The 21,899-nt window shown below is 42.4% G+C and overlaps 1 protein-coding gene across 1 annotated transcript; it reads right to left on the reverse strand.

The window, feature by feature from the left end:
• Positions 1-498: 498 nt before the first annotated feature.
• Positions 499-21,622, reverse strand: BCL10 (BCL10 immune signaling adaptor). The gene is made up of 4 exons (XM_085882305.1): positions 21,399-21,622; positions 13,003-13,119; positions 5,241-5,412; positions 499-3,493 (listed from the first exon to the last, which is right to left on the reverse strand). Exons 1-4 carry the CDS (start codon positions 21,438-21,440, stop codon positions 2,976-2,978), a joined length of 849 nt encoding a protein of 282 aa, XP_085738431.1. The 5' UTR covers positions 21,441-21,622; the 3' UTR covers positions 499-2,975.
• Between the last annotated feature and the right edge of the window lie 277 nt (positions 21,623-21,899).

Raw genomic sequence — 21,899 nt, forward strand, 5'->3', positions numbered from 1 at the left:
TATATCGCTTCACCTATGACGTCACGAAAAATTACACATGTTCCCCATAGGGAGCTTAGTAAAATGTATCAAACGAAAAATTTTTCCATTGCACGGTTTCTGAGATACAGATGTCCAAAGTTTATCGCTTTTTTTTCAAGATGGCGCCCGCACCACGTGACCAATGACGTCATAATAACTTGATTGTGCTATCAAAAAAGATACATCCTATGGTGAAAATTGTGTCGATCGGTCTTAGTGTCCCAGAGAAAATGATTTTTAAAGCGAAAAAGGGTACAAAATGCCGGCGGAAAAAGAAAAAATAATAAATAAACAGAAGAAAAACAATAGGGTACCCTGTACTCACAGGGTACCCTAATTCGCATGGATGGACGTACAGACTGAACCCGAAAACGATGAGACTTCGTCAGTGCGGCCTAAAAACACTTCCCCCCCCCCCCCCAAAAAAAAAATTTTAAATGTAAACTTCCATTTGATTTGCATCAGATAAACTACAACCCAAGGCACACAAGATTTTTATTCGATTCCAGAGATAGAGATACACTCAGCGTTGGCAGCAAGAAGCCACGTAATGAACCAAATATAGCTTGTATCTTCAAAGCACAACCCAATTTGCTAAAATGTCCTTTGAAAATTACTACCATTTCAAAGCAAAACCCTTTTTTGGCAAAATTTAGAATGGATGATTTGATGCCAAAATATTTTGCTTAAGAGCTTCAAAGATGGGCCAATAATATTGGAATTTTGGCTAAAGGTCCAAAGGAGAGGTAGGTCGAGAAATCGATAAACAGCAGCTTTGAAACCAAAGGACAACCTTCTTGTCTTGTAAGCTCAAACAATATTGAGCATCACACTTCAATGACAGCAAGACCATAAACTCTCGGAATTGCACTTTCGTAAAAGATTTCCAGTTTGCATCGGTTTGGATTGAAATTTCCACATTACCCGCAGAGCTGTCGCGGCAGGGTTTGAATCCTAACCCAGCTATAAACTGGCATCCTGGCGATTCACATGCATGGCAATATATCAATGTCTGTCATTCAATGGAAGCATGTTGCACAGGATTTTATGACTACTAACCTGGTTTGTGGATGTTAAGGATTTTAAATTCCCATCACTTTGTTGACCATCTAGTTCATTTAAGACTGGTGAAAAACGTTCTCTAGCTGCTCACACAAGGTGGGAATAATTGGGGCAATCAAAGTAGTAGTATTCGGATTGAAGATTTTTAACCACACCTCAAATTGTGCATTCATTACTGAAACAAAGGGCAAGACCTGCAGAAAGTTTAGGGTTGACATTTACACGAAATATTACCAAAAATATTTTTTACAATTCTGAAACCACGTGTACACAATTAATTTATCTTGATAGCAGATTAAAAAATAAAAATAAAAAATATAAAAAATTACCCCCGTGTGGGGGTGACGGTCATCTCTATAATGTTTTTTTACTATCATAATCGATGAACCGTTGCCAGATATCTCCTAAAATGACAGACTAGATAGGTTTTGAAAATGGCGACTTTCGTGACCTTGACCCTGACCTCGAATCCGGGAAAAAAATGTCGTTGGGTATCACTCATCGACCTCGACCCACATACCAAATTTCATCAAGATCGGAAGTAAAAAGTTTTCTTTGTACCGGGAGGTGTTTTTGACCATCTTCCAGGTTACGTGGTGGCCAAACGGGACGGAAATTCAAAAATCTGTCCGGTTAGATACAAGATAATATTTTTTACTATCATAATAATCAATAAACAGTTGCCGAATATCTTGTAGAATGGCAGACTACATAGGTATTGAAAATGGCTTTTTATAAATTACGTGACCTCGTGACCTTGACCCTGACCTTGAACCCGGACAAAAGTTGTATCGTTGTGCAACACTCATCGACCTCTACCCACATACTAAGTTTCATCAAGATCGGAAAGAAAAAATTGTTGACGGACGGACATTTGGTCCGGCTTTATTAGGTCATCGCGGTAGAGATGACCTAAAAACAAAGGATTTGGTTTCACCTCACTGTCTGCCAAAGTAACAATCCATGTGGATCAAGATCTTGCCCAATAAAAATATTCTGGCGTTATGGTCACCTTTGACCCATGAGGTCAAAGGTCACCCATCACACTTGTTCTATTACATACTAATTTATAAACCATGCAAAGATCTCCAACACGTGGCCTCGCCACGTACTTAACGAAGCGCCATGCTTTGTTGGTTTCACAGGGTGACGGAGATGAGGGGAGCATATCCTATCCCACAATATAAAATAAGGCAATATCTGTTCCTTATAGAATCAAACAGCTTGGCTGACCTCCAAATTTTGCATTTGTGCTTGAGGTGGTCATGGCCATTAAATAATCCCCCCCACCCCCACCCCAACCCCTTCCAAAGGGGGGGGGGGAGATGACTTGCAATTATCACAGTGCAAATGGTCTAACCGCAGACCCGTGTTGGTGAGGGGGTATTGAAGGTGGGAAACTATGCCAATTCGGAAAATAAATTCTCTCGCTCCTGTAGGGAAGCGGGTGTTGACTGGTCTTTCAAAAGACTTTTCAAGTCCTTTTCCCTGCCATAAAACCAAGAATCTAAAAATAAATATAAAACCTGTCTGAACTCTTCCCTCCATCTCTTTGCAATCTCCAAACCCAGCATAACCATGATACTTGATTGTCCAAGCAACACAGACACATCATTCATTCCTCTTACTCCGTGCACCAAACGCACGTCGTACAACAAGGTGATTCTATTGAGGAATCCAACTCGTGATTCTTGTGGTACATTATTTGTCCAACCTATTACAATTCAGTCTATTTTCAATCCTCTGAGACTAGAAATACCAATTTTGATACATGGTTAATGCAATCAGGTGAAGTTCCAAGTTCTATATTATATATATGATTAATAGTTATAAAACCGCAAGAGGAAAAGAAAGCCAAAGGGGAGACATTGAGGCTCGACACCTCAAATCGTTCATTCATGAGACGGGGTCTCACCCCTTTTCGCGAGCAGCTCTGGTGGCAGTGCCGGACCACCAAGCTCGCCGGGCCGTGGCAGTCGATTCGGTCCCAAACCGAGCGGCCAAACACGAGTCGTTATTCCACCCAACGGTTGTTTCTCCACTTCGACCTGACTGTGCAAGCTCTGCGGCGCGGAACCGTCCTCGTTTTCAGTTGCTTGTCCCCACATGGACTGTGGCGCTACGGCATGGCTGTCGATCCGTCTGGTGGGTGAGGTGCTGCCGTCGGCCGTTCCGGATGTGGGGTGTTTGTCCGAAACAGACCAGTTGGCCATTGAGACCGGCGGTTGACTCAAACTCTTGCTCATACTCCGTTTAATCGACTCGTTGCAGCTTTGTTGCCCATCGGGCAGGCTGACGCTGTGTCGGTAGTTGTTGCAGCCAGTGTTCAGCTTTGACTCAAGACTGCATTCTCCTTCGGGGTGTGCCACCACAGGCCAGTGGGTGCATTCACTCACAGCTTTCCCTCCAGCTGCAACAATCCATCAAGCACTTTTTATATTGACACAAGTAAACAAGACCAATCAAAACAATAATCTCATCACATGAACTGCTATGTTTACTGAGCAGGCACTTTAAAGTTTATTAAACAAATAAAAGTGAGTAATAGACATTATGCAAATTAGTGTGCTGTGCACAACTCTTAAAGAGAAGACAATGATGCATTTACATTCAGATCAGTTTATGAAATGCATTTGGAATTAAAAAAAAAATTTTTTTTTAAATCAAAATATTTCAGCCATGTCCTGAGAATCGTAATAAAAAGATAAAATATCAATTACCTCTGCTACCGAACGTGGACAGTGGTTGTGTTTTCCTGTTTGTCTGTGAGTAGGATATCTCAAAAGGTTATGGAGGATTCAGACAAAATTTTGTGGACAGGTTGGGTGTGTGTGTGTGTGTGTGTGTGTGTGTGTGTGTGTGTGTGTGTGTGTGTGTGTGTGTGTGTGTGTGTGTGTGTGTGTGTGTGTGTGTGTGTGTGTGTGTGTGTGTGTGTGTGACGAACAAAATGATTCGATTTTGGTGAAGATCTGGATCGAGATACGAGATTTTTAAAGTGATTCTTCACGACTAAGCGATGGGGCCAAAAACGATAGACAGCATGATATATTTCAAAACGTGAACAAATTATGACAAAACTTGATGGATGAGTTGGGTAGGTGACAAGAACGAGTCGATTCGATTTTTGAGTTCAAGTCCGTGTCTGGTCTATCAGTGGGATGTAAAACGTAAACTGTTCAGCTTGGTGGAGGTATGCACTCTACCGAGTTCCGTTCTAGTTTTCTATTCATTTAAAACACTCGTTATGTACTTGTGCCTACCACACTGTTCTCATCCACACCTCCCCTCTCCCTCCAGTGAAACCAAGTGAAGAGCCTGACACATTTATTCAACTCGTAATACCCGTTGCCTTTGGGAGTAAAATATTGCGTCAATACCTGCTCCCTCCAGCAGGGGTAAGTAGTTAAACTATGTGTGGGATTTATTTTATATCTGTGGCTTAACCCCATGCACCCCCAGCAATTCAGCAAAATTTGGTAGAGATGGCACAAGCATGTTTTATTTTTTTTTGTATGATTTTCAGAGGTACACACAAACATACGGACAATTGCCTTATTTTATATAATTGGATGTGGTGTGGTCAAAGTTTCTTGTTAAGATTTATCGGCATCGTATCGACGTAATCACAAACTTCACCATGACCAACAAACAGTCAGATTTTGTCCTTTGTACTTGTGTGCAGTGGAATCCCGTCTTTACTTCATGCAATGTGAAAACGGCACTTCAGTATATTCCATGAAGTTTATAGTAGGGGACGGAAAAATCTTACAATGGGCGCTATTTCCGTGGCCATACCATATTTACCGACATTCCCCTGCCTGGCTGACATCTGATCACAGTAACCACACTTGTAAGCTCCCACATCCAGCTAACTTCTGCAAAAATACCGCATTAAAAAAACACTACGTGGGAGCAATTTACAATATCGCGGTAATGATGTGTTGGAATACAAGAGAGTGTTTAGCCATACATCCCATCCAGATGAAATGGGTTAAGAAATCCGCAAATAGGAATAGCACCCCAATTACCCATAAACACAGCTTGTTCTTCTGTTGAAAATCGGAAACCTCCATATTGCCATCGGTCGTTAAAAATACAGAAGAGTTTCACCCATGCAATGCCCGTGAGATTTTGGGCAGTTGATCACGACGTCATACCTTGTTTGCTTGCAACGTGAGCATTGTAACAGCGTTGGTACTCATTGCGGAGGCGCTGCTGCACATGCGGCTGTGTGCCGTCACGTTGCAGCGAACCCATCAGCGTATCAAAACCTTTGGGATGTGAGGCCACGTGGTCGATCAGGCACTCTGCTCGACATCTCGATGTAATCTATGGAGTGAAAAAGACAGCACAACTGTAGGTGACCACCTGGTGGATATTATGCTCCTTGATGTTTCAAAAAAACAAGTCTGCCTCCTTTAACCCTTTCCTTAACCAAGCTTGCTTGATGCTTTATTAATCTATTGTTTACAGTATCCTTGCTTCATCATTGTTGTGGTTGTGATAGATGAATCTAATGCCAACGCATCATAATACTCGTGCAATACAAGTTATGAAAACACAACAACTATTTTTAAACTTGTTAAACGATTTTTTTTGTGGGTTGACCTGTTTGTTAATCTGCACTTGCCTAATTAATCCAAGAGCATTAGGTCAAAAATAGTGTAGGCCTAACCCAGAAATGAATAGTACCAAGCTGAACTTTTCAGTAACATTTTAAATCATCATGAGAAACAACCTCCCCAAAGTCCCCATGTTTCCTGTGTGTGCTTTTGTCACAGCAGACATCAACATATCAACTATTTTGTGCTTCCGTCTAAAAAGGTACAAACTTGAGACATTCCACTTTCACCATAAAACAAAAAATGTTTGACATATTGACTTGATATTTCAGAGGTGGAGAGATACCATCAGCTTGTACCATATGACAGCTATTTGTCATGTATTGACTCAAACTACAAACATTCAAGTTGGCTAATGCAGTAAGATACTCTCACTTGTGGGATATGTTGGCGAGGTTACTTCTCGGCTGTCAAGGACTGGCTCTATCCAGGTAGCGACGCGAGGCGGTGTTTATGCCAAAAGCAGAGTGTAAGTGCTTCGATCCTTCCATTAATTGATATCCCACCGAACCCAGTACCATCTGTTACTACCTCACACTTTACTCAAAATAAGTGTGTAAACCAGGGCACTCTCACATGTCCTGTAACATTCGCTCAACCTCCCTACGTTAAGGCAGCAGCGATTGTGGCAGCATCAGAGGAATTAGGAAACGTTTTCCTTCGACTTGGTGGCTTCCACTTACTCGTGTCTTGTATCGCTTCCACTGGGAGTATCATGTGTGCATGTGGCCTTGAACAACTGCAGGAATCGCGATATGCAAAGGGCTCGGTTGTGCATGAGTGGTACGCATACTCACGCGCTTTGCTTTGCGCGCCCATTTTCTAACCAGGCAGCAATCATGAAAACTAAGCTTCAAACACTGGGCTGCATGGATGAAATCAACAAGGAACGATTGAATACACCGCATAGGTCGCTACTCTATCAGTATTGCCACCCTGATGAAATCGTTCACAAAGAGTGTCAAACAAGTTAGCAACATTATCTCTGAATCATGTGAACGTGCTGCCGGCATGAGCAGGACCGCCAAACTCTGAATTCAGTACTACTGTATAAGCAAGTATATCTCATGCGCATGTTCATATGGGCTGAAAGAACAGGTGATTGGCAACTCCATATTTAAAGGTATCGGTCAGATGCTGCCACATTTTCATGCAGCAGGATGTCTTGTTTATGGCAAGTCGACCGATTTGAAAATCCAACAAATAAAGGAACTTCTACACAAGATGCCTGCAGAGGAGTTCACCAAGAAGGGCTACTTTACAATTCGGCAATCAGACAAGTTCTGGGATGGAGTGTTCTCTGACCAAACCGCCGAGAAGTTCCTCATGCGGCTATCGAAAACATCTGGTGGGATGACACGTAGTCGTGGAATGACTAACAGCATACTGCCAAATGGGTGCATGCATTTCCAAGATGTGTTCCCATCTGCAACGCATTGGAGACATTTACTGCAGTGCAGTCAGGAACGTCGGAACAACATAAACACCTGCATCCAGCCAGTGAGCTCAAGGACAACACTGATCTTAGTCGCTTCAACCACCATTTGTTTTACGTGAATCAGGGCTCGTGGTGAGCATCGCACCTGGGATTGCAGCAGATCGTTCTGTGAATTGTGACCGTGCTGTTCAGAGCAGTCAGTCTGCAATGATCAAATTGACAGGAAAGACCTATGCCGAGATCACTCCATACCACAAGGATAAAGTGAAACCACTTGGCGCCATGAAAAGCACAATCGAAGTACGACGGGAAGAAGTTGTCAAATCCTTCCTTGGTCTTCAGCAGGATAACCTGTATTCTGAACACAAGTTCTGAGTTGGAAACTTTCCTACAGTATGAACTGGTTCTGCAACCCCCCCTTACTCTCTTTAGATGGCCAGCTGCAGAAAACAACAAAAAGTGCTCTGAGAACGATGATGAAATCACTGGTCAGCAGTCAGAAAACAATTCCTGATGATTCCATTTTTTGTGTTGGCTTAGGTTAGGTATGTAAGCATGCACTGGAACAGCGTGTCGCTGCGTCCACTTTCCATCGGTACTCCAGGGGCCTCCGTCTGGCCATCCCCCAGGCAGACGCCTGGCCCATCCCCATCTCCTTGAGATGCCGATCAACCTGCTGCAACCACGAGGCACATGGTCATCCCGTTGACCTTCTCCACTGATGAGGCTCTTGTGTTCGATGGGGGTATCTGCTTTGTGCTATAGTTTGGCCACAACCTTTGTCCCACCAGGAGTTTTTTGCATCCTACAAGTCCTACATTCTCAATCATTACAAAGTAGTGGGTAAAGATGGTTAAAAGAAGTACGTATCTGGAGAAAGTTAAACTATTGTTTTCGAGAGCTACGATGGACCGTCAACCAAGTCAGCAGAGCAGACTCAAAGAGCGAAGAAATGCACTTCTGCAGATATCTTTGTTTCACCCAATTTGCAAACTGTGACATCACAGAAAGAGTTCCTTGGAAACGGGAGCAACAAGATGCGCACGAACTCCGATTCTTGAGAATGCTGGAATCTTTGTGAACCATGCAGAGTCAGATACTGACACACTTACTATGTGTTCACCACACTTCAAATGACCACGGCAAGTGATTCTCCAGTGGTGGTTGGAACCGATACAGATCTATAAATCATGCTTGTAGCCCGAGCAACTTCTTCCACCATTTTGTATATGCTCTGCCACAGCAAGCCGATGACACTGTTCAATGTAAAGGAAATCCAAAATGCATCATGGGTAATGTGAAACAGCACAGACTTAATTTACCTATTCACAGGGTGTGATACAACATCAGCACTCCACAATCAGGGGGAAACGCAAAGCCTTGATGTTAGCTCGTTCCAACAGTGATCTCTATCCTCAATTGGATGCGTCACAATGAAGTCGCCCTTTCAGGGGAAAACTTTTTTTTCTCGCGTTATATGGTGCAGAGATGTTTTCCCACACCAAACGAATACTGCTGTGTATATAAACGTGGAGGCACAAGAACATCACTGAATGGAACCTTTCAACTCGCCGGCATCCCACCTACCTACAAGCACCGTGGCCTGTCAGCATTTACACAGAGTGTATGTGCAGAGCTTGGAATGGATGGGACAAGTTGTCTCCGACCGAGCGGGGATGGCAAGCTCATGAACATACACCAATTCCGAACGCCACAGACCAACCTGCTGCTACACAGAAACTTATCAACTTTGTCACCTGTGCACGTAAAACAGGATGCGGGAAGGCATGTCGATGTAGTAAAACAGGAATGGCGTGTTCAAGAATGTGCATTTAATTGCTTGGGCATGTCATGTTGTCATGCACCCGATGTTGAGAACCTGGGAGTAACAGAAATAGATGAGAACAGCACGTGGAAGAGCGCACACCTCCACCAGGTTGAGCAGTTTACGTTTTGTAACCCCCTGAGAGGCTGGATATACACCTGTACCTGAGGAAAGATCTAATCAGCTTGTTCTCGTCATACACCCAACCTGTCAACCAGGCTTTGTCCAAATACATCCATAACTTTTGAATATCGTGCTATGTGTAGTTTTTAGCCTGATCACTCAATGGTGAAGAATCACTTGAAAAGTTTGAGTATCCGCATCCAGATCTTCACAAGCATTGAATCGATTCTTCCTTGTCACACACCTAACCTGTCCACCAAGTTTTCTCCGAATCCGTCCATGACTTTTTGAGATATACTGCTCACAGACAGACAGACAGGAGTGAAAGCATAACCTCCATCCATCCGTGGTGGAAGTAATAACTAACACAAGCGAGATCCTAAAGAGACTTTGTGGCAAGCAAATCCATATTTCAATTGATTGTACACAATCGTTTGTTCAGAATTTCTCTCATGTCTTCATTGTTTTGCAACTTATTGCAAACTGTCCAACCTGCATTGATTAAATAAAAATTTAATGTTTCGTATGTGTACCAAATTTCATCAAAATGGATCAATTCATAAATGCTGTTGACGGACAGATGGACATCCAAATATTGTCCGATTGATCAATAATTTTAATCGGGAGGTCCACTCGATAGCTTGAGTATATACAGCAAGTTTAATCCAAATACATCCACGACTTATTTTAGAAAAATGGCATTTTTTAGACAGACGGACAAACAGATATCTAAACAAGCCAGTAGGCGGCGATGGGTCGCCGAGCATTGAAACTATAAGATATAGAGCAAAATGGATGTCATATAACAGATAGGGAATCACCTTAAGATTATGCATATCAAATCTCATCCAGTTCCATCTACTGATAACTCGGTATCCATTTGAATGAAAAGTACCGAAAATGCGGTTTGAAATCAGAAATCCCCAAAGTTCGAGGGGGTGCTGTGGGTGAACAAAGATCTAAATAGAAAATCCGGCTCGATAGTTTGTGCACAATGTATTCCAGACGATTAGTGTGAATTTTCATGACCATCCGACCATAACCCTAGGAGGAGTAGCATTTGGCGCGAAGGCACCTCCAGCTCTCGCATATCGATTTTTGCACGAATTGACCTTTGACCCCTGACCTAAGCGAAATCGGTCAATATGTCCTGAGGAAAAGTTGTAGTACTCATTCAGTACCATGAACCTGCAAAGTTTCATTCGTATCGATGCACTCACTTGGTCGCTAGGGAGCCTTCAATTTTCGCCAATTTTCACGCATACCCTAATTGTAAGGGGCGCTGCAGGTAAAGTATTCCATATATCACAAAAACCGGAATATATTTGATAGCATCACCTGTAGATCATTCATGCCAAATTTCATAACCCTACGTGGGATAATGGCTTTCGGAATTGATTTCGCGTGAACGGTACCGATTTTGAAGGTTTTTCGGTTGTTGCTAAGGAACCAAAGCGTCCCTAGCAACCATCACAATTTCCAAAGCACGAGGTCATAAGATGTACCTACCACCCGAGTTAGGTCAAAATCGGCCCACGTTTACTACCAATTGTGCTGATGACAAACGAACAAACAAACATCCAAACAAACAGACAGAATTACTGACAATAAGGGTCACCTATTTCGGCGACCCAATATAGTCCGATTTGTCCAATTTTTTTAAATAAATTTTAAATAAATTAAAACTTGATTCTTCTAAACGACTCAATAAGCATGTCAAGTTTTGTCATAATAGATCCACAACTTTTTGAGTTATCGTGGTCACAGGCATACACACGCACACAATTAGCCTCGTTGTGAAGAAAGCACACATGGGAAACTTCGGGACTTTTGATATGTTGTTCAATTGGGTATTTTGCAACTATGCTGAAAAATATTAGCTTAGTACTATTTATTTTCTTGTTCAACTCTAATTCTCCTGGACTAAATGACGTTGTGAGCCCAGGTTCTGTACATTTACGACAAAGCATTTCACAAAGTAAAGCACCGCTGGGATATATATATATATATATATACATATATATATATATATATATATATACATATATATATATATATATATACATATATATATATATATATATATATATATATATATATATATATATATATATATATATATATATATATACATATATACATATATATATATATATACATATATATATACATATATATATATATATATATATATATATACATATATATATATATATATACATATATACATATATATATATATATACATATATATATATACATATATATATATATATATATATATATATATATATATATATATATATATATACATATATATATATATATATATATATATATATATATATATATATATATATATATATATATATATACATATATACATATATATATATATATACATATATACATATATATATATATATATATATATATATATATATATATATATATATATATATATATATATATATATATATATATATATATATATATATATATATATATATTACAGTAGATCTGAGAATCGGTGCAAACTCGCACTCACAGATGGACTGACTGACTGACGCACACAGCACGGTTACAATAGCTTTTTATGTTCCTTCGGGAATGTGCGAGGTCAATTCGTCATCAAATAAATTCCCACATGTAGACATATCATTACAGCACTATTTATTGTGAATGTTAACCTGTCTAAGCATCCTTACGATAATGCACGGACCGGTGTTTGTGTGTTTGTTTGTCGCGCGACTACTCCTACAGTTCTGGACACATTACATCCATACTTGCTACATAGGATCAACATAACCACAATTAATGTATAGGGGTGTGTTCATCTTTGCTGGTGGTCTTGGGGGCGGGGGGGGGGAGGACGCAAATTCTCGATGTAAATGCGTATCGTGTAGCGCCACCTCCAGGTGGGAGAGGGTATTACAAGTCTCCATCGTTTACAGTCCAGTATTCCTGTCCCCACATTTTCCAGTGCAGTGAAGTGTTTTAAATTATAATCAGTAGGTATGTTTTTGCTTCTTACATGTAACCCAGGTGTTTTTTTTAGTTTTTTGCCTACACAACACCCAAACAAAGGATCATCTCAGAAGAACGTGTTGCATGCTTGGAACAAGATCGCCCTTAGGGCGGGTACTCTGCTTGTTACCTCCGCCACTGAAGGTGAAGGAGATTATGTTTTCACCCGTTTGTCTGTTTGTGTACAGGATATCTCAATGTTGTGGATGGATCCAGATGAAACTTTGTGGATAGGTTGGGTGGTGACAAGGATGAACCGATTCGACTTTGGTGAAGATCCAGATCTGGATCTGGCTACTAGAATTTTTTTAAGTGATTCTTCACCATTGAGAGATGGGGACAAAAACGATCTAGTGCTGGAAAGCATGATATTTCAAAAATGAATTGGGCCCGATATGCTCTCATGGATCAGGCATTACGTGGCAGAGGTATGCGCTCTACCGAGTGCCCTTCTAGTTGTTATTCATTTATTCGGTGAACTAGCAAGATACCGGTCACACACAGACACACCTCCTCCATAAGAAAAGTATGGCCCTTGACAACAACACACAGACACACAGACACAAGGTGAAGAGAATACACGGATTTTAAACCAGGATTGATCAATGGTCTCTAAATTGGACATAATGAACATTCAAGGTTCAAAATATGCTTATGGTTAAATTAGACATTAATATATTATACATATCGTTATTGGACATCCAATATCGGTATATCGGACAACGTTGTCCAACTGTCCTTAAGGCCAGTCGAGCCCATAGGGCTTGCAGGACACCTCAAACCACGAGCGGTGCAGCCAACTGCACACTCCGGAAGGGGCACTGATAACTTGGACATGATCCAAATTTGCGGTAGTTATGCATCCCGAAGGCAAAAAGACTCGCCTTGTGACCGATCTCCTCGGTGTCGCTGCGGCTGATGATGCGAAAAGATCGAAGGTAGTCAAAGTGCCGCTCAGCTCGTAGCTGATCACACAAGTAGCCCAACAGGTTGAGGAGAGCCTGGAAGAGAACATCATACAGGGAGTTCACCGTAGTCCAAAAAACAAAACAGACTGCCCGTTTCTACTGTCTCGTGACCCTCCATCTTCAACGCATGCTGCCTCGGGTCATCTCGTGCTTTGTTCCATAACCACCCCTGATCAATTCTACTCGCCAAGCCATTCCCCTTTCCTTTCGGCCAATCGTATTAGACGCATTTTCGTCTCCCCGTTACATTTGGTCCTCTACCAGTCTGTGAACCTGCTACCCTCTGATGTTGAGCTCCTCCATGCACAGATTTCGGCACCTCAATGATGATAATAAAACCTGCGCTCAGTCCTTTTGTAACTTATTCTTGTGCATCAAAGTATGTCTGGGTTGGCAGGACAGCTCATAGGTAGCACAGTCACATTTGCGCTGTCTGGTCTGGGTTAAATCCCCGACCCCATCATAAAGTCACCCTGCATGCCACCTCTCAGACAAGGCATCGCATCAAAAAGTACAGTTCATTAGATGTGACGTGAAGATGGAGGCGGATATGCCAACATTTGATGGTGGATGTTGAAAAATCCCATCGTGTCTTTAACAAAGACAAAATGACCATTGGCAGCACACTGAACAATTTGCAGATTTCTGCCCTAAACCTTAAGTAGCACAGCCAGGCTCCCAGAAATTGTGTTCCCAGCAGCCACCTTATACACACAAATGAATGGAGGTCGGCCTTTATAAATGTCAGATAAATTTTGTTGGAATGCAGGCCACTATTCCTGTTTAAATATCTTTGAACCATCAATGTTTTTCGATACTGTCTGGCATCCCGCATTGCTCACCAAGTTTTGTCTGAATCCAAGGCTCACCAAACTCTTTTATGGTATCTAAGGCAATCTCCGCTCATGGCTCGTAGACTTCCTCTCCTGTCACAGTCAGTGTGTAGCTCTTAATGGAATTCTCTCATGCCCTCTTCCTGTCCAGGCTGGAGTTCCTCAAGGCAGTGTTCAGGGCCCTGTTCTTTTTCTGGTTTTCATTAATGATCTCTCCGATTCTTTGGAAAATCTTTATCTCTTTTCTGACAACTCTACCCTCAGTCATCCCTCAGACCGGCAAGCAGCAGCCTCTTCACTCTCTGCAGATCTGGATAAAATCACAAGCTGGTCAAACACGTGGAACATGTCTTTCAATCCTGACAAATCTCACACTCTCACCATGTCTCTCCAAAAGGACTGCATGGAACCCCTTTCCACCCCATCTACTTTCTCAACGATCCCCTTGAAGAAGTCCTTTCATTCAAGCTTTTGGGTCTCTCTATCTGCCATGATCTTTCCTGGGAAAGCCACATCTCCAAGCTGGCCTCCACAGCCAGTTGCCGACTGGGCATCCTACGTCCTTCCTTGACAGGTCTAAGCTTTTAAACACTTACAAAGCTTTCATCCACAGTCTGATGGAGCAATGCTCCCCCCTCTGGGGTGGTACTCCTGCCTCACATGTAGCTCGACTTCACGCTGTAGAAACCAAAGCTTTTAGGATCATTGGTATCTCCTGCGATGAAGCCGAGTCTTTGGGTCTCTCACCGAAGGCAAGTCGGTAGTCTCTCTATCTTCTGCCATCTCCTCTTTGGCCTTGCCCCCCCCCTGTTCTATCTATGATCTGCCCCCCCCCCATCTACATTTCCTTAGGGTGCTTAAGATCCACTAAAAAGCCCCTTCTGGTGAAACTGCCAAAATCAAGAATCACTGCTCACCTTCACTTTCATTCCTCTCTTTTTTTCCCCACCTCCAGAACAAACTCCCACATTCTCTTCAATCCAACTCCTCCCTCCAGGTCTTTAAAACAGCTGTTCACCACCATCTCTTATCTTCCCCCATCCAAAACCATGATCTTTTCTACCCCCGCTAATCCACCCCAAACCCACCTCCTTCAAATTCCCTGTTTTCCTTCTTCAATATCCCTGGAGAACCATCTTGTTTTCCCCCCATGTACCCCACCCCACCCCACCCCTCTCCTTTCTATAGATCTCCTATTGCCTTTGTTCTCCACGTTTTGTGCTTCCATCTCCCACCCCTCGTCTCCTGCCTTGTTATACGTTTCTGTGTATTAGCTCTTGCACGAGCCTCGACTTGGTATTCAAACAAACAAACAAAAAAGTCTAAATCCTTTGTAATCATGAAAACAGGTCAAGTGAGAGGAACCAAAAGTGCCGGTTTTTAATCATTTAAAAGTCTGATGCCAGAAAACATGTTATGACAGCTACTTAAATTTTTTGTAATTCCTTTATGGGTTTCAACTTGAATTTCACTTGATCAAAGCTTGGATCGTGGAAGCAAAGGAAAAGCTGCACAAACACATGCATTGCAACTCCAACATAGAATTTCACAAATTATTGGGCAACAGGTAGTGTGCAAACACGGTTGACAGATGGTAAAGAATAATTGGTTCACGAGTCAGTAAGTAACCACTATATTCGATATATATATATATATATATATATATATATATATATATATATATATATATATATATATATATATAATATATATATATATTCTGTCTGTCCCGAGCATATCTCCGTGGGTTTTGATCCGATCTTGATAAAATTAGGGTGCGAGGTTTGTATCATGATCTAGTTGTGTTTTCCTGAGAATGGGCATGGTGCGCCCATTATGGGCGGAGCCACGCCCAAAAACGTGTTTTTAGGGAATAGCCAATTTCAAGTTACATCTTCTCTGAGGGGATTTGTCGAATCTGGTAGGGGTTTCGGTATTTGGTTAGCCCAATGGCACCTGCATAGCCCCACGGAGCTCGATTTTTCATTTTCGTCACAAGGTCAAGGTCACAAGGTCACGAACTTAGAAAATGTCAAAAAAATCAATAAATTGGGCATCGAGCTCCTCGGGTTTTCAACTGTTTCGAATGAAAGTTGGTATGCAAGTTGTGCTCTTCGAGTACGACAACTTTCATCATTTATGTTTTTTCCCGATTCCTGCCAGTTTGCCCGTGGCGTCCCCTCGAAGGTCAAAAAATATAAAAGGCGAACCGTGTACATTGCTCGTGAACCATCACCGTCTCCAGACTTGTCCTGTCAGCGATGTTTGGCTCGAGTCCAAATTGGGTCTAATTTGTCTCCTTATTCTTCTTCTTCTGCAATTCCTGTCTGTCACCCGAGGAGCAACAATAGGGTCAAATGGAGGTCTTTCTCCCACTATCACATCTTCGTTCATCCTTAAACCCTCCTCTACGTAAGCACGATGTTGAGCGAACGCATCCTCCGGTTTCCTCCATTTTTCGATCCTTGTGCTCCGATACACATTTCCACGTTGCTCACACTAGCCTTGTCCATCGTTGGTACGGGTTCAAGCCCCAGGACATCTTTCTTGGATGTTCGATAAGTGTCACTTCCTTCCAGTCAATATTTTTCATTCTTACTCATACTTGAGGATTGTGATCCAAACCGACGGTATAGACACGAGTCGTCTTGTGTTCACAAATTTTCGGCTTTAATTGAATAGTCTCCAGCTTTCTTTTGACTAACATTTGCATAATTATTTATATATTTTTGCACGTCGTTGTGTGCATGAAGCTTTTTACATGAAAGTTCAAATGAAATGCTCTGTTACCCATGAATTTCAAGTCTTTCATGTGAGAACCAGCCCCCAATCTCCACACCAGACTTGAGTATTCCAACTTGTGTGAATACTGAAAACAACATGGTGCAATCAGATACACTAATCAAAAATAATTAAAAAAAATAATATTGAGGGATCTTTGAAGGATCATTCCCCAATGACTGGTTTAAATCATTTAAGAAGAGCCAACATGGTCAAGTACCTGGAACTGAAAAACAACATTGGGAAATGGAGGGGGCCACAATTATTCCCACACTCTTGTGGGGGAAGTTTGTGGCCGAGATCTTTCACGAATTGACTGGTTGGCCTGAAGTTCGTCTAAGATTCGGGCAGGAATTTGTCCATGGTGCCAGAGATAGCTCCTTCTCTTTGCAAAGGACACAATGGGATCTTTAATGTCCACTGACTAATGCTGGCAGACGGGACGCCCAGTTTAATGTCTGGCCTCGGGACGGCACACACATTCAAGTGAAAGAAACCCACTCGCCTCTAAGCTGTACAGCTGAGAAGCGAGTGAGTGTACCTCGAGGCCATCCTGTCACCCCGAGGTCGAGTGACTGGAGATGTACATGTGGGTCGAGCGACTAAAATCTATCTACATAAATGGAGGTCAAGCGACTGGATACATACATACATACATTTCATACATACATACATACATACATGTAGGTCAAGTGACTGGAGTTCTATATAATATACGTTATGCATCCACCTTTCAACTGTTTTTGGAGCTATGAATCTGTGCCACACCAGCATTCGAGGCAAAGTTCCTGACAAACAGGGGATGCTTGCCACCATGTTCAGGCATCCATCACAAAGTTAACGTGGTTTCAGAGTTGTAACCGAGAAAGAAGATGTTAAAATTGAAGTGCATGCTTAGTCGTAGTCAGTGAACATACAATCCTTCTTGGTTACACTTCACAAACCTCATCAACTGGGTAAGGGGTGTCCACCTGCACTCTTTTGTTCATCTTCCCTCCTTTTTGTGGAACTACCTTCAGAAGACTCTCCAAGGCTTCAAACAGGTGGTAGCCTGGTGTTGGCTCAGTGGTTAGGGTGGCGGCTTGGGATCCTAGGGTCCTGAGTTCAAGCCCCGTCGGCCGCTGAATTAATACACCAGGGGGTTGATTGAGCCTGTCATCCTTCCGAGGTCAGCAAAATGAGTACCAGTTCCAGTGTGTGTGCTGGTAGAGGGGCACTGTATCAGCGACACAGTCACGCTTCAATAAATGATAGCTACCCCAGCAGCTAAGCTGCCATACGACCACACACTAACAGGTGGTGCAGTCGTGTGTGTGTGTGTGTGTGTGTGTGTGTGTGTGTGTGTGTGTGTGTGTGTGTGTGTGTGTGTGTGTGTGTGTGTGTGTGTGTGTGTGTGTGTGTGTGTGTGTATATGTGTGTGTGTGTGTATATGTGTGTATATATATATATATATATATATATATTTATATATCCTCCTCTACATTGGATTTTGAAGAGGTGGTTGCTTGGCAGACGTCATCTGTGAGTCATGATTCTTGAACAGTGCCGGTATGGCACGGGTTCCTGGTGATTTAACAACCAAGAGGTGGATATTTTGATAATCCTGCCAAGGGTGGCTTTCAAGCAAAACTTTCGGAAGTATAGTGTGCGCTGACGAGGTCCAAACGAAACAGGCCACCCGTCACACATGTCAAAAAGTACTCCTACACGTACCACATGTCAAAAAGTAAACATACACGTACCACATGTCAAAAAGTACTCCTACATGTAACACGTCAAAAAGTACTCCAACACGTCACACACGTCAAAAAGTACTCCAACACGTCACACACGTCAAAAAGTACTCCAACACGTCACACACGTCAAAAAGTACTCCAACACGTCACAAAGTACTCCAACACGTCAAAAAGTACTCCAACACGTCAAAAAGTACTCCAACACGTCACACACGTCAAAAAGTACTCCTACACGTCATATGTGTCAAAAAGTACTCCAACACGTCACACACGTCAAAAAGTACTCCTACACGTCACACATGTCAAAATACTCCAACACGTCACACATGTCAAAAAGTACTCCTACACGTCACACATGTCAAAAAGTACTCCTACACGTCACACATGTCAAAAAGTACTCCTACACGTCATATGTGTCAAAAAGTACTCCAACACGTCACACACGTCAAAAAGTACTCCTACACGTCACACATGTCAAAGTACTCCAACACGTCACACATGTCAAAAAGTACTCCTACACGTCACACATGTCAAAAAGTACTCCTACACGTCACACATGTCAAAATACTCCAACACGTCACACATGTCAAAAAGTACTCCTACACGTCACACATGTCAAAAAGTACTCCTACACGTCACACATGTCAAAAAGTACTCCTACACGTCATATGTGTCAAAAAGTACTCCAACACGTCACACACGTCAAAAAGTACTCCTACACGTCACACATGTCAAAGTACTCCAACACGTCACACATGTCAAAAAGTACTCCTACACGTCACACATGTCAAAAAGTACTCCTACACGTCACACATGTCAAAAAGTACTCCTACACGTCACACATGTCAAAGTACTCCAACACGTCACACACGTCAAAAAGTACTCCTACACGTCACACACGTCAAAAAGTACTCCTACACGTCATATGTGTCAAAAAGTACTCCAACACGTCACACATGTCAAAAAGTACTCCTACACGTCACACATGTCAAAAAGTACTCCTACACGTCACACATGTCAAAGTACTCCAACACGTCACACATGTCAAAAAGTACTCCTACACGTCACACACGTCAAAAAGTACTCCAACACGTCACACACGTCAAAAAGTACTCCTACACGTCATACACGTCAAAAAGTAGTCCAACACGTCACACACGTCAAAAAGTACTCCAACACGTCACACACGTCAAAAAGTACTCCAACACGTCACACACGTCAAAAAGTACTCCAACACGTCACACACGTCAAAAAGTACTCCAACACGTCACAAAGTACTCCAACACGTCAAAAAGTACTCCAACACGTCACACACGTCAAAAAGTACTCCTACACGTCATATGTGTCAAAAAGTACTCCAACACGTCACACACGTCAAAAAGTACTCCAACACGTCACACGTCAAAAAGTACTCCTACACGTCACACATGTCAAAGTACTCCAACACGTCACACATGTCAAAAAGTACTCCTACACGTCACACATGTCAAAAAGTACTCCAACACGTCACACACGTCAAAAAGTACTCCAACACGTCACACACGTCAAAAAGTACTCCTACACGTCACACACGTCAAAAAGTACTCCAACACGTCACACACGTCAAAAAGTACTCCAACACGTCACACACGTCAAAAAGTACTCCAACACGTCACACGTCAAAGTACTACACGTCATACGTCAAAAAGTACTCCTACACGTCATACGTCAAAAAGTACTCCAACACGTCACACACGTCAAAAAGTACTCCAACACGTCACACGTCAAAAAGTACTCCTACACGTCATACGTCAAAAAGTACTCCAACACGTCACACACGTCAAAAGTACTCCAACACGTCACACGTCAAAAAGTACTCCTACACGTCATACGTCAAAAAGTACTCCAACACGTCACACACGTCAAAAAGTACTCCTACACGTCATACACGTCAAAAAGTACTCCAACACGTCACACACGTCAAAAAGTACTCCAACACGTCACACACGTCAAAAAGTACTCCAACACGTCACACACGTCAAAAAGTACTCCAACACGTCACACACGTCAAAAAGTACTACACGTCATACGTCAAAAAGTACTCCTACACGTCATACGTCAAAAAGTACTCCAACACGTCACACACGTCAAAAAGTACTCCAACACGTCACACGTCAAAAAGTACTCCTACACGTCATACGTCAAAAAGTACTCCAACACGTCACACGTCAAAAAGTACTCCTACACGTCATACGTCAAAAAGTACTCCAACACGTCACACGTCAAAAAGTACTCCTACACGTCATACGTCAAAAAGTACTCCAACACGTCACACACGTCAAAAAGTACTCCTACACGTCATACACGTCAAAAAGTACTCCAACACGTCACACACGTCAAAAAGTACTCCAACACGTCACACACGTCAAAAAGTACTCCAACACGTCACACACGTCAAAAAGTACTCCAACACGTCACACGTCAAAAAGTACTCCTACACGTCATACGTCAAAAAGTACTCCAACACGTCACACACGTCAAAAAGTACTCCTACACGTCATACACGTCAAAAAGTACTCCAACACGTCACACACGTCAAAAAGTACTCCAACACGTCACACACGTCAAAAAGTACTCCAACACGTCACACACGTCAAAAAGTACTCCAACACGTCACACACGTCAAAAAGTACTACACGTCATACGTCAAAAAGTACTCCTACACGTCATACGTCAAAAAGTACTCCAACACGTAACACATGCCACTGCCCACCCGCAACAAGCGCCATGCACCGATCGGAACGGATATATATATATATATATATATATATATATATATATATATATATATATATATATATATATATATATATATATATATATATATATATATTGTTCCGTCAGTGTGATCATTTTAAACGAACACGACCCGAAACAGACAGACATCGTTTAAAAGGTTTAAAAGTTTCAAACAAGGCTTCACCTCCTTCTTCACTTCCCAATCCTCGTTTTCGGTGAGCGCCATGCCCAACGACGGGGCTCGTAACTCTCGTGTTGGTGACGAAAGGGAATCACCGGCTCGCACCCCAAACCTCCCAGGTAAAAATCGAGGTACGATAAGCGCCGATACCGTGAAAACGCAGAAACCGCAAACGCTTCCGCATTCATCCCGGACATCGAAAGTCAGCACAGAACCAAACAGACCAATCAGAGGCGAGCGCCAAGACAAACGGACCAATCACATCGGGGGACTGGGACTCCTCACCAGCGGCCAATAAGAGCCGCTCTTACTGAGCGCAAAAAGTCGTTGCGTTTTCAGTACGCTCGAGCTACCTCGAAAATGTCGACTCAGCGACCGCTGTGTAAAAAAAAAATACATTTTGATGACGAGATGATCGGGTTCGTTCATCGATGTGTTGGGAAATCCGGAGACTCACACACGTCTCTGACCCTCGGTTATTGCACTCGCATTGACAGACATTGT

This window comes from Eptatretus burgeri, chromosome 5, assembly GCF_056783735.1.
Source record: "Eptatretus burgeri isolate ZD-2024b chromosome 5, Ebu_testis_v1, whole genome shotgun sequence".
NCBI classification, from domain to species: domain Eukaryota; kingdom Metazoa; phylum Chordata; class Myxini; order Myxiniformes; family Myxinidae; genus Eptatretus; species Eptatretus burgeri.